Here is a 14,019-nt window from a genome sequence, read left to right on the forward strand (position 1 = left end):
ATCCCCAATCCTAAGAAATCATTGTGTAATAGCTTAGTCTTACTCAGCATACATGAAATAAAGGTGCATCTTTCAGTTGGCAGTCTTTTTGATTCGATGAAATGTGGTATTATTTTTGTTGATGCTATGAAAGACCCAGCAGTGTTTGTGTCTTCTCTTGCTTAATTTTAAGTCAAATAAATATAACCAACAAAACTGCATGTCACTATAGCATTACCACTACAGAAGACCCAGTATTTTTCCTCCTGGGAAATAATAAATGTGTCTAGAATATTCAAGCTGTGTTTCGATTTAAATAAAAGAAGGCAAAAGAAAAACTATTCCAAATGACTGCAAAAGCATTTTAAGGGCAAGTGAATTTCTGAGTGAGATGAGACATTTTAATTCCCGAATATTGGGTTTCACATCTAGGTCTCAAGGGCAAAAAATACAAGTTTGGCTGACTGGGAAGGCAGGCGTGAGGTCTCTGGCAAGAGCAGCTTCGTGGGCGTCCCGCCACCCCGTGGGCTGTGCAGCTGGCAGACCTCAACCAGAGCCACAATTGCCTCCCTTCCTCACCCAGCACTTCCCACGCAGTCCCCACTAGATATGTTTCATTCTGGCAACAACCTGCAGCTTTCAAACCCTATCTTCCCCTTCTCCGCAGCTCACCAATTCCAGACTGACACCAACACCTTTGACCTCAATTAAAATAATCAAACTTTTATGTCTTACTTTACTCACACTGGTCACATATCCAGACCAGGGTGTAGATCAAGGGGGAAAAGAGAAATCTCTTTTCTTACATTATTCCAAGACTTGGTCAAAATGTGGGGAAATATAAGTTGAGAGAAATTAATAAATTAGTTAGGGCATTGCCCGACGTTCTTTAGTGTGCACTAGCATACTGCTGGAGGGGTTATTTTGAATGGCTCTCATTTCAGAAAACTCACAGAACCTTCTCCAATAGACAGTGGCTACAGTTCTCTACTCAGTTAGTTTAGAGATCACCCTTGACTAGGTTCTCAAACTTGGCTGCATGTTAGAACTACCTGCAAAAGCAGGGTATTAAATAGCTTAAAGAGTGGAAATGCAGGGTGCACACCAGACCAGTTACATCAGAACCTCTGAGGATGGGACCCAGGCATCTGTGTCTATTAAGCTCCCAAATGACTCCAGTGTACAGCTGGGGTTGAGAAGCATTTGACTAGAACTGCCCCGTCCAATTCAGAAGGGGATAGTTGCAAGGTGCTACTGAATGCCTGAAATGTGACCCATCGACAAGGTGACATGTTGCAAGTTTAAGACACATCCTGCATTTCAAGGACTTAGTAGGCAAGAAAAAATGTAAAATGTCTCACGCGTAAGTTTTTTATACTGATTCCATGAAATGACAGTATTCTGGATATGTTGTGTTAGATAAAAAAAAATAATTTCATCCAATTTCTTTCTACTTTAATGTAGCTATTAGAAAATGTAAAATTACATGAGTTGCATCTATGACTCAGGTTACATTTCTTTTCGACATCACTATTCTGGAAGATGCCTTATAGGTCACTAGCTGTATGAATATGAGAGACTTACATAACCACTCTAAGTCTCAACTTCCACAACTGTAAAATGGGATAATACCACCTCCCTGGTTTTCAGGGGTTTTACCATGTGCTAAGGGCCAAACATCTGAATTCTAATCCTTCTTCCATCGCCTCTTAGCTGTGTGATCTTGGACTGGTGATTGACGTTACTGCTTGGCTACTTCTATTTCCTCATGCCCAAAAAGCAGATAAACTTTCCATCTTACAGGCTTGTGAGGAGTTCAGTTTAGAGACTTCAAAAAAGATAGCAAGTGTATTATTAAATAAGGTCACCTCTATAAAGTGCCTAGACTGTCAGGCTTTTCTCTATGTGATGTATTCTTATGAATTTGGGAGGTGAGGGGATCTGTTAAAGGCTCACTTCACAGAGATGAGTCAAAATACCCACAGTAGTAGTAAAACAGGGGAGAAATGGGGATTTTTCCACATTGTAAAGATGCTCAATTCAGCCACACCTTCAAGCTGCAGTTGAAAAGTTCTCAGAATTGAGGATGAGAGCTCAGCTGAAATCATCTAATCAAAGAGTTAGGAAATGGGAGGATGAAATGTTCAACTCCACTTGGCCATGCATTTGTGCACAACCAACTTTTTTATTTTTCTAATGACTGAGTTTTGCCACTGACCAATTAGGAGTAGAATAAAGGTTAAGTGATTGTTCCATTTCTCTAGATATTGAGGACCCAGGAAATCTGAGTCATCTGGTTCTGCTATGAAATCTGGATGACTCTTAGACATTCCTGCCCAAATCCCATTTTTCTCAGCTCTATTGTTATTCCTCCTTCTGGCAACCAACAGCAGGAACACGTGGGGACTTGAAGGAGCTTCAGGAATCGTTACCACCAAAGCTCATGTGGGTAGGCTTGGAATAGTTACCACCAAAATTTAGGATTTCTCTTCCCTTTTCAGTCATCTTCTTTCAGGAAGTGGCTTTTCAAAAATACGCAACCCTTCTGAACAACTACAAAGTAAAATACATTACACACACCAACCATGCCAAAAAGGGTGTGGGCAGGTTGGGAAGAATCATTGCAGGTGTATATATGTCTTTCTCAGGATGTGAATATCCTGTGTCATCTGTCATGCCCAAAAACTTATATTTAGTCAAAGGAGCCCAAATTTAGTCAACAATCTTCTAAAGTAAAATGTTTTTTATCTTCCTACAACATTCAAGCTAACTAGCAGGAAACTTTTCATTATGTGTTGCAATGTTTATACTACCAACATGCCCCCTCATCTGTTTTTCTACTTCTTTTTTTTTCATGTAGAGCATTTCTAGGCTGTCATTCCACATTTCCGAAACCTCAGCTTCCTTGTCCCCAGTCAAAAATCTCAAAATGGATTCTGACATTCTTCAGCTACCCACCTCACTCCTGTCATCTCTCAGCAACAGCCCTGCTCATGCCTTCCAACAGAGCCAAGTTCATTCCAGCACCTCCAGATTTACAGCCCCGTTCCATCCCCTGCCATTCCAAATTCAAACAAGAGTCCCCATCTTTAGGATCAGATGACAAGCAAGCTCTTTCATAAACCATATAATATGTACTTATGAAAGAAGACACTACTTTGTGTATTACTACTTCCAATCATTTGCACTGTTTAGAAATATTTTCAACTATATTATGGCAAAAGCTGTATCATCTCTAATTGGGCATTGACCTTTTAACTCTCTGCTTTCATAATAGGTATTTGGCAATAGACAGTAATTTCATCTATAAATACATTTGTTCTGTGACATAGGTAAGCCCATAAAAGCTTGCACTTAATCACTTCAAGGCTTGGCATTGGCACAAACTCCAAACACGTATCTCTGGTTTCATCTAATATCCTTATAAACACCTATTAACTGTCGGTAATATGTTCATCACCCAGGGATTTTAGACAGCAAATTGTTCAAATATTTGGGTATGAATGGACCCATGGGGCCATGTAATAGCCATCTCCACTCAAAACACCTGAATTAGGACGTATTGTAAAGCTAAAGTAAAATAAAACTATACCTTTTTGAGGCATGCCCCAACAATCTTTACATAGGCAGGGGTTGTTAATATTTTTCGTGCCATACATCTCCTGGGCAAACTCTTAAAACCTATGGGCCATTCTCAAAATAATGTCTACAAGAACATAAGAAACATGGGTTTATAATGGAACCCAGTTATTTCAAAACACAGTTAACAAAACAGTTGTTTTACTGTTTAAAATCATGATAGATGCACTACTTCATTAATTCATTAAATAAGATCTCACATGGAGTCTAGCCACCACTATGATTTTGAAGTGGTGAGGTAGGTAGATGCTATTTCAAGATAGCTATAACATCTGTATTAAGATTTTTAAAAATGATGATTCCCATTGGTAAGCAAGTCACAGCTTACAAACTAGAGTTTGTAAACTACAGTCATAATTAAAGAAAATGCTAAAGTTCCATCAGAGATTAGTGCAAATAAAGATGCTATTTTTGTTTTCCTATTCAAGTCCCTGAATTCTATCAACAGCTCTCTTGAGGTGACATGAGTCCAAACTAAAGATCCCCTAGGGATGAGGAAAAGAAAAGAGAGAATGGAAATGGGTATAACTAACAACAACAAAAACAGTGGAATCCAAAGAAGACCGAGAGCAACCTAAGACGACACCTTTCCTTTCACTAATTCCCCTTTCCTCTTCTCTTTCCCTACAGGAGAGACTTAAAACTCATATACACCATTGAGTGTGTTGTCTGACCAATTAAATTATCAAGACTTTTCAGGGTTTGAGGTCATGACCAAGGTCCAGCAATAAAGTTGGGAAAACACAAATATCCTAACCTATTGTTTTCATCCCCATTATGCTTCTTTCCTGATCACCTGACTCTTTTACACAGGTGGGCAAGCATACATGAGAAAAACAAATAAGTATGTATACAAACAAGATAATTTTAGATGGTTATACAAACCACAGAGGACACCTACAGAGTAACAGGATAGAGGGGGACTGTAGATGGGAGTAGAGAACTATTCTTACTAAAGGTGTTCTTTGATCCTTCTCTATCAGTGAAACAAATTTGAATTTATTCACAGATAGCTCACCTTTCTAATGGCCGATTCAGGACTCTAGAGCAGCATTGTCTGATAGAAGTATTATCCGAGCCAAATATATAATTGTTAATTTCCTTGTTGCCATATTTGAATAAGTAAAACAAAAAAGGTGAGATGTTTAATAATATATTTTATTTAACCCAATGTATCTAAAAATATTTCTATATGTAACTTATTAAATAAATCATCAATTTATTGGTGAGATATTTTTACATGTTTTCTAAATGAAGTCTCTGAAATTTGGTGTATACTTTACACTTACAGCACATCTCAGTTCCAGCTAGCCATATTTCAAGTGCTCAAAAGCCACATGTGGCTAGTAGCTACCATACTGAACAGTGTAGCTCTAGAATCTTTTATTATTACTTTTGGCCATGCTGCATGGCTTGTGGGATCTTAGTTCCCTGAACAGAGAGCAAACCCAGGCCCTGGCAATGAAAGTGCCAAGTCCTACCCACTGGACAACCAGAAAATACCCTCTAGAATCTTGATTATAGTATCTACTGAAATATTTTGTGATGTGCAGATTTTTAATTTTTACACAGTAGTCTTGGGGCGGCTCATTAACATCTACATCCTCCTATGCCTAACACAGTATCTCTTGCTGGATGCAAATGAGGAAGTCTAAATTCTGATTGCTACTGGCAACGATCTAAGCCAAGCAGACTTAGAAAGTATGAGACAACGGATGCCAGAGTAGAAACAAAGAAAGAAATGTGATCCTTAGTTTCAGTTGCTAGATCAACCCTTACCTGAAGTCCACATGATTACTAGATATTTTGGTTACATGAGCCAACAAATTGTCTTTATTGTTTAGGCCAGTCTGAGTTGATGTTTCTGTTACTTGTGACTAAAAACAATTGGTGCCAGGAAAAAAGTGAAAGCTCAGAAAATAGTCCTGTGTTTACAGATTAATTAATACAATCAAAATGCTGTCTATTTCAATCTATTTGAAGTGAGCACATTTCCCCCAAATAAAAGAGCATACAACTCAGAATAAATGTTATAAATAGATGTAGTTCTTATTTGCAACATTACTTGCAACATTAACCAACTTATTTGCAACATTAACCACTACAAAAGAAAAGCTACATTAAAGCCACAGGGGAAAAAATAGACCTTAAAAAGCTTGGAACAGGTAGGAGTCAAAAAGACAAGGATATGCACTTGGGGTGGAAATGGATACACAGGAAGAAAATCTAAAGTGCTGACTGTCAAAACTACCAGAACACAGGCTCCTACACACGGTGGCCATTCTCAAGGCCTCTTTACTTCCTTAAGCTATTTAGAAAGAGGTCATGCCCTAGAGGTAAATACACATTTTCAGAGTCTTCAGGAAGAAATTAATTTCAGTATTTGAAATAAATGTCTCCTAACAGGAAATTGCTAAACTTTTTAAAATTTCACAACTTCTTTCCCCTTCTTCACACTACACGAACCCACACTCCCACCCCACCCATGCTCAAATGAGTTATTGCAATTATGAAAAATGGAAACCACACCAACAAAAAACTGCAGGTAAAATAATTTCATTTCACATGCTAAGTCTTTGACACAGGCCTAGATCTTTACGCAGCATCTCTCTGTGCACACAGGACTCATAACAGCGTATATATAACTCGGCAAGTTGTTGCTTCCTGGGTAGCCCCATGAAAAAGAGGCAGAATAGTCAGAAAAAATAGGAATCTGCTCTGAGTGGGCACACTTGGTCTACATAGTAGATTCAATGAGACTTATATGAGCTGAGTTTTCACCAGGAATAAAAAGCACACCGCAGTGACTGGCTGCTCATTAGCACTTCCCCGTCATGTCCCCATTTTGGTTTTTCTAGTCTGACATCATTTGTTTCAAAGAGCTTAATGACATCAAGGTCAATTTGGCACATCATGATACTATGTCATGGCATGAAGAAAATGACACAATTAACTATGTCTTCAATGATCTGAACTTTCTAATTATCAAATGACTTCACAGGAGCTGAACTGTAAGTTTTCAGCTTTTTAGTATCTGCAAAAGATGATCTGGCTAGGATCACTAACAGGAAAAACAAGATTATAGGGGGGTTATTTAATTATGAGAATCCTTTAAATCTCAGCCAGCAGGTATTTATAAATAAATAACCAATCTATGAATCACAGTCATCTTTCTCTCCCTATTAATGCATAGGCCCCACTTCATCTTATTGTTCTGCTAGTGCTGTGTCTGTGCTTGAACATAATAATATACTACATTTCTTTATAAAATATTGGCCAAGATAGCTATTCCATAATAGAGATGAGCTGGCCCTAGCCTAAGTCATCTGTCTTCTGTTTGACACAAGTGTTCTAGCTCACTCATTGCTTTATGTTTCATAAGTGCTCATTTGCAAAATTTTCATCTGTTTGTTCATAAGCAATGCATGCTGTGTCAATTTCATAGTCACATGAAAATTTGGGAGGCTTTGTAGGAAGGAAATTTTAAGACATTCAAATGCATAACTATATCCAGACCTTTTAAAAAAACAAATCCTAATTCTTAGAACAAGAAATAATTTTATTTTCCAAGTAGAAATCTGAGTCTTATATGCCATTTAAAGAAAAAAATTCATGAAGCCAGGTTGCTGACTTCAATAGAGGGCAATTTTTCATCAGCCAGGTGTGTCAAACCCATTTTATTTCACAAATTGGACAGCCATTTCTGTGTTTTTTCTGTCAGTCATAAGAAAATGGTATTCTTTTGATTGGTCTCATCGGGTTTTATTTTTGGATATTCTTTTTATCAAGGGTGAGGAAAAATATCTAGACAGTATTTAATATTTTTGAAAGCACATGATATTTACAGAGGATAAGACCAGAATAAAACTTAAAGCATTTGATAGACACTACTTCATGAGCCTCAGAACTATCTTTGAGACAAAATGGAAGAGCAAAGGACAAATATTGAGGGCCTGCAATATGCCAGGAACTAGACTGGGTAATTTATTTAGGTCATCCCCTTTAGTCCTCACAAATCCTATGAAATGGGTATTCTTATCTCCATCTGAAAGACAAAAAAGCTGAGCTAGGTGAGTTAACTGACCAAAAGTAACACAAAGGAGAAATGAAAGGATTCAAATCCAACTCTATGGCATTAACACTCAGGCTCTGAAAGGCTTATCATGAAGATAAAATCTGGAAACCATCTAAATGGCAACACATGAATTGATGAAACAAATTTCAGTATATCCATACAAAATAGTCATGGCAAATAATGGTATAGAGCTATTTATACTGACCTGAAAAGATGTTAACATGTCACATAAAAATAACATTATACAAATAGAATATATGATCCTTTTATATATATATAATTGTATATGTATATTTGCATTTAAAAACTTATCACTGGGTATTAGGATCTGAAGTATGTTTCCTCTCGCTAGCCATTTACAGCTGATCTACAATGAGTTTGTATCACCTGGGTGGTTAGATGGATGAGGAGACTGACTGAGAGATACACAGATACATAGATAGATATAGAATAAATATATATTAATAGTTAGAATTTAAAGACCAAGTGTTTAATTCTTGGATTGGCTTTTCCTCCCTTCCATCTTTCACTCTTCCCAGTCCCCCACCTGTATTTCCTGGGATCACTTCCCCAAATAAACAACTTGCATGCTAAATAAATAAAGAATATTTAGTGTTTAAAAAATAAGATTGCCAGCACATCTGGTATCTGAAAAGTTCTATTTATATACTTGAAGACTATCTGGGCTTCCCTGGTGGCTCAGTAGTAAAGAATCTGCCTGCCAATGCAGGAGAGGCTGGTTCAATCCCTGATTTGGGAAGATCCCACATGCTACAATGTAACTAAGCCCGGGTACCACAACTATTGAGCCTGCAAGAAGCCAAGAAGCCAAGAGCTGCAACTACTGAGCCCATGTGCCACAACTACGGAAGCCTGAGTGCCCTAGAGCTAGTGCTCTGCCACAGGAGAAGCCACTGCAATGAGAAGCCTGCCCACAGCTAGAGAACTCCCACTGGCCACAACTAGACAAAAGCCCACACAGCAATGAAGACTCAGCACAGCCAAAAATAAAGTTCTTCCTTGAAAAAATCTAATTATCTGCAACATATTTGCAGAGTTCAGAAAGATATATATCTATAAATCTGTGTATGGTATCATCTATACATTTACATATTTTATCTATAGGTATAAAGATATAGACAGAGAATGAGATAATATCCCTACATTTATAGAGAGAATGAAAGAATAATATGATAAAGAAAATACAGCAAAACAGTAACAATCAGGAGATCTGGGTAGAGAGTATATAGGTGTTCCTCATACTATTCTTTCAACTTTTAAGTCTGAATTACCTCAGAATTTAAAAGTTCAAAGAATCCATATTTTATATTTCAAGCACATACATCTGGCATAAGATGATACTAATTTAAAAAGAGAACCTACTCCACAATTTGCTCTCCTTCTTGGCACTTGAAGCAAGAGCCCTATGACTGATTTCGTAATTTATCCTTTACAGTGCATGTCAAACTAGAGGTTTACTTGTCTGTGTCCTTCCCAGAGGATAGAAATACATGGGGAGCCTCCCATTTTGTTTCACAAGACCAACACAATCTTGATAATAGAATTTGACAAACCGAGCACACAAAAATCCATGGACCAACATGAATCATAAATACAGACACAAATATAAGAAACAATTCAATTCTAGCAATAGCTTAAAAGAAAATAATAAACCATCCATATGCAGGATTTAAGATTCTAAGGTTAATTCAGCATGTGGAAATCTAGAGAAGTTAAATGAGATACTCCATGTGAATCTCTTGATAAACACTGAAGAGATTTTTCTTGAGCAACACTTTTTGTGAACTAGGAATAACAGAACACAATAAAAAATACTAGAAACAAAGAAAAAGTACATTGTGGATAAATGCTAGAGGCATTACAACCCAAGCTAAGAATATTATACCCATTATCATTGCTATAATTCAACATTATTCTGAGGCTCTAGTCAATTATAGTAAAAGGAAAGGAAGAGACAAAAATTGTAATTATTTCTTAATTTCTTGATTACCTTTCAAAAAAATCCCCAAAAAGCTATGAGTTAATAAAATAGTTATAATTAGATCCCATATAGTTATAGCAAAGCTTTACAATAGGCATCAGGAATTGGCAAACTTCTTCCCTGAAGGTCAGAGAGTAAATATTTTAAGCTTTGCCTGTCATATGGGCTTTCCAGGTCATATGGTCTCTTCAGCAACTACTCAGTTCTGACGGTGTGGTGCAAAAGCAGCCATTGATAATGCATAAATGGCTGGGTGTGGCTGTCTTTCAATAAAACTTTATTTACAAAAACAGGCAGTGGCATGGATTTGGCCCACGGGCCACAGTTTGCTGACCCCTACTCTATACCACAAAAAAACAGGTGATTGAGAAAAGCTGCCATTTAAAGCAGCAAGAAAATATATGAAGACCTAGAAACAACTTTCTAAAGGACCATTCTGCTATTTGCAACAAAAATGAAACCGTGAATATTCTTTCAACACAGTGATTTCACTTCTGGGAATTTATCCTAAGGATACATTTAGATAAGGCCATAAAGATGTGCAAACTTGGGTATTTATTCTAGTGTTATTTATAATAAGGAAAGATGTCTACTGACATAATCCACATCTATGAGGAATACATCATTTGTTAAAGCAGCTGACAGAGCAGCATGCATGATATCAGCTATTTTTATTTTTTTAATGTATGGCTGTGCATATGACACTATGCATATGTATCCACACGTGGGAGAAAAACCTGGGAAGATATATACCCAATTGCTTTATTAGCAGGTATTTCTAGGAGTGGATTTAAGTGTGACTTTCTTTTTATTTTTTGCATGTTATTTTTGCTCCTTTTTATTTTCATAACTAAGCTTACAAATAACAGTTTCTCATTTTTAAAAGTAGAAAAAAAACTTGTGCTGCTCTGAACAACTTACTCTCATTTTTATTAATTTTAGCCCACAAACAGTATCTTCCTCAAACAAAACCCATCAATACTGAATTTAATTTTTACAGTAAGATGTTCCCAGAAATTCTTTAAATTATAACAGCTTCATGCCCTGAAGATAGAAATCTTTGGCCTATAAATAATATGAAACGATCATCTGTCTGGAAATACTTTTTCTTATCCTTCAGTGATACATCTGCTTATTGGATTGTGTGTATGCACACATCTTTCTGTCTAGGAAGAAAATAAGCCAGAGAAGGGAAATAGGAAACAGGCAAGAATGGTGGGTAAAGGACCAACACAAGTTAATATCCTACAGGGAAATAAGTCTTAGTAAATTCACTCTTCAAGGTCCTATTTACAGTGCCATAGCACAGGAATATCACCTGTTGGGTTATGGGAAAACTCTGACATTCTTCCAAATTCCCACTTATAACTTATGAAGACTAAGTTTCAGCCTTCTAGTATAAAATATAAGTCCATATGGTTTATATCTAATTGTGAAATTTAAGCACAGTTTTCCTTACAATTAACAATGTGTGTTAGTTGCTTCGCCGTGTCTGACTCTTTGTGACCCCATGGACTGTAGCCCACCAGGCTCCTCCGTCCATGGGATTCTCCAGGCAAGAATACTGGAGTAGATTGTCATTTCCTTCTCCAGGGGATCTTCCTGACCCAGGGATTGAACCCAGGTCTCCTGCATTGCAGGCAGATTCTTTACCATCTGAGCTACAGGGAAGTCCCTATAACTAACAATAGGTATTTAATTATTCTGCCAATGATTTTGGATGTTATATACATAAATTGATACATAATTTTTATTAAAATTGATTAAATTAATTCTTAAAATCTTGGGGAAAATGACATGGAGGAAAAATAAAAATGATTATTCTCAAACTTTTTCAGGAATTCTTTTAGATGTGCTACTGAATGCTAGCTGTATGGCATAATTCAGTTATAAGAAAGTGAAAAAAATACCATTTTTGCCTTCTCAAAACAATCACCTTACTTGGCCTTGAAAATCTCCCTACTTCCATCCTGAAGTGCTTTTCTCCAACAGCTCAGCATAAAAATTAGATCAATTGTGAGCAGAAGATCCTCTAGCAAAAGACATTTCCAACTTTTGAAGAGTATGTGTGCGTGCAGGCATGTGTGAGTATGTGTGTGTGAGCTTGTCATTGTTTGAGAGGCCATGGGAGAAAGGACAGTCTCCCCAGAGCCAACTTAGCATTTAACAGGAACAATATGACAAATACAAGGTCATCCAGAGTTCTCAAAAGTTATGTCAAAAGACAATGAAGTGTTAAGTACATGTAAACCATGAAAATCCAGGACACAATGAGCAAGTGATGAAGTTTGCTCTGAACATAACAGACAAATGAGTATACTGATATAACATGATTTTCATTAACTATTCCTTTGCTCCCAACCTCAATTAAATGCTATTTATCCTTCAGCAGCAAAACTTACTACTATCAAATGTGTATATGAGCTATGCCAGGCTTGCACTGAGATCTGAGAGACTGGAATCCTATAACTTTACTTCCAATCTTCCTTTTTAAAAAATCTTAGAAATGAATTTAGTATAGTTAAAAAGTGAGCAGTATGCTTCAAATCCAAAACTATGTTTTTCTTGTCAAATACTGCTCTCTGTAAAGTGCATCACCAAACCCCAGCAGAAACTTACCCTTCAACTTGAGGTCGACATTACGTCTGAGCCAAGGATAAATCCCATAGCTTGGCATATCTTCAGGAATTGGATTACTGTGTATCCAGCCATCACAAGCAAACCGGAAGAAATTATCACAAGGGTCCACAGACAGATTTACTTTACTTAAGATGGAAGCAGCTATTTAAAAAGAAAATCATAGGATTAATGACAAGCACTGAACATTGTGTACTGGTCTCTTCCAAATTAAACAACAATGTCATATCAACCAGTTCCCAAGCCTTGGTTTTCACATTCCCCTTCAAATGACTCCCTGAATCAACTTTGTCATATTAAACTACTACATTCAGACTGAGTGGGTAAAAGTTTGCTGGTATTATTGTTATTTGTTTTTGCAGGACCACCCCTAACATCTGTTTTAGCAATACAAATAGAGTGTACAGGTAAACTGTCTGCCAGAATGCATGTGACACTTCCTTCCATTCCTTTCATTCTTCTGCAAGGTGACTTTGCCACTCTTTCCACCAGCATCTATTTCCCCTGCCTTGAATCTGGGCTGGCCTTATAACTTGCTTTGACCGGAAGAAAGTGGCAGGGCAACTTTTCATGAGTTTCAAAGCTAGGCCTTAAGAGGTCTTTCATCTTCCACATTAAATCCCTTTGAATGGAGCTCTGAGACTGCCCTCTGAAGAGGAGGAGGTAAGGCCACATGAAGAAAAACCAAGCTACCACCAATGGCCAGGCATGTGACTGAGACTATCATGGACCTTTCAGGCCAGGCAAGCCTCCGGCTAAATGCAGCTATATGAATGAGCCTAAGGCACGGACACGACTGAGCAACTTCACTTTTACTTTTCACTTTCATGCATTGGAGAAGGAAATGGCAACCCACTCCAGTGTCCTTGCCTGGAGAATCCCAGGGACGGGGGAGCCTGGTGGGCTGCCGTCTATGGGGTCGCACAGAGTCAGACACGACTGAAGTGACTTAGCAGCAGCAAGGCAATCTCCACAGAGGAACCCCACCAAACCCAAGTCATCATAAGAAATATTAAATCACTCATTTCAGGCCTTTAAGGTTTGGGGTGGTTTGCTCCACAACAAAGACTAACTGAAACAGAGGCCCACATGCAATATCTCAATGTTGAAAAGATCTATTTATAATATATTATTACTTTCATAAAGACCTGGAGGGTCAGGTATGGATTCTTGAACCCCTTGACATTTAGGGAAGCTCTCAGAGAAATGAGCCCCTGAAGAGATCCAAAGAGGCCCTGAAAGGAAGCTTGGGGCCATCTTACAGGGGATTCTGGGTTGCAGAAGGAGAGGGCTGCTGCTTCGGCCCCACAGACTCCTTGTCCAGGGGAGAGGTGTGGCCAGAGCAGGGCAAAGTGGAACTTTCTAAATGAGGGGCCCAGGACAGACACCTCTCTTGCCCAAGTCTAGGGGCAGAATTGGCTATCTGTATAAGTTAACAGAAAGACACAGTAGACTGACTTTCCTTTCTTAAAGCCACACTCAAGTCCATACGGAAGATAACCAATAGAAAGTTTGTGCGTACCTAAATATGTATCCACAAGCTTAAAAAAAATATTTCATTACAAAATGAGAAGGTCCCCAAATTCCTAATACTAAACTCCAACTCTCTTTCAACTGTTGGCTACCACTCTAACCTAAAGATATGCACCAAATCATTTTTTTAAAGGGCAGCCAATATTTTAATGAC

The 14,019-nt window shown here is 37.8% G+C and overlaps 1 protein-coding gene across 1 annotated transcript in view; it reads right to left on the minus strand.

Moving 5' to 3' along the window:
* Nucleotides 1-14,019, minus strand: part of LOC108634306 (phosphate-regulating neutral endopeptidase-like) — a 58,438-nt gene that overhangs the window by 32,520 nt on the left and 11,899 nt on the right. The window contains exon 3 of the mRNA XM_018043703.1: nt 12,315-12,476. Coding sequence (XP_017899192.1) covers nt 12,315-12,476 — 162 coding nt within the window. The remainder of the gene's footprint in view (nt 1-12,314; nt 12,477-14,019) is intronic.

The sequence above is a fragment of the Capra hircus genome, assembly GCF_001704415.2.
Source record: "Capra hircus breed San Clemente chromosome X unlocalized genomic scaffold, ASM170441v1, whole genome shotgun sequence".
Classification (NCBI taxonomy): Eukaryota; Metazoa; Chordata; class Mammalia; order Artiodactyla; family Bovidae; genus Capra; species Capra hircus.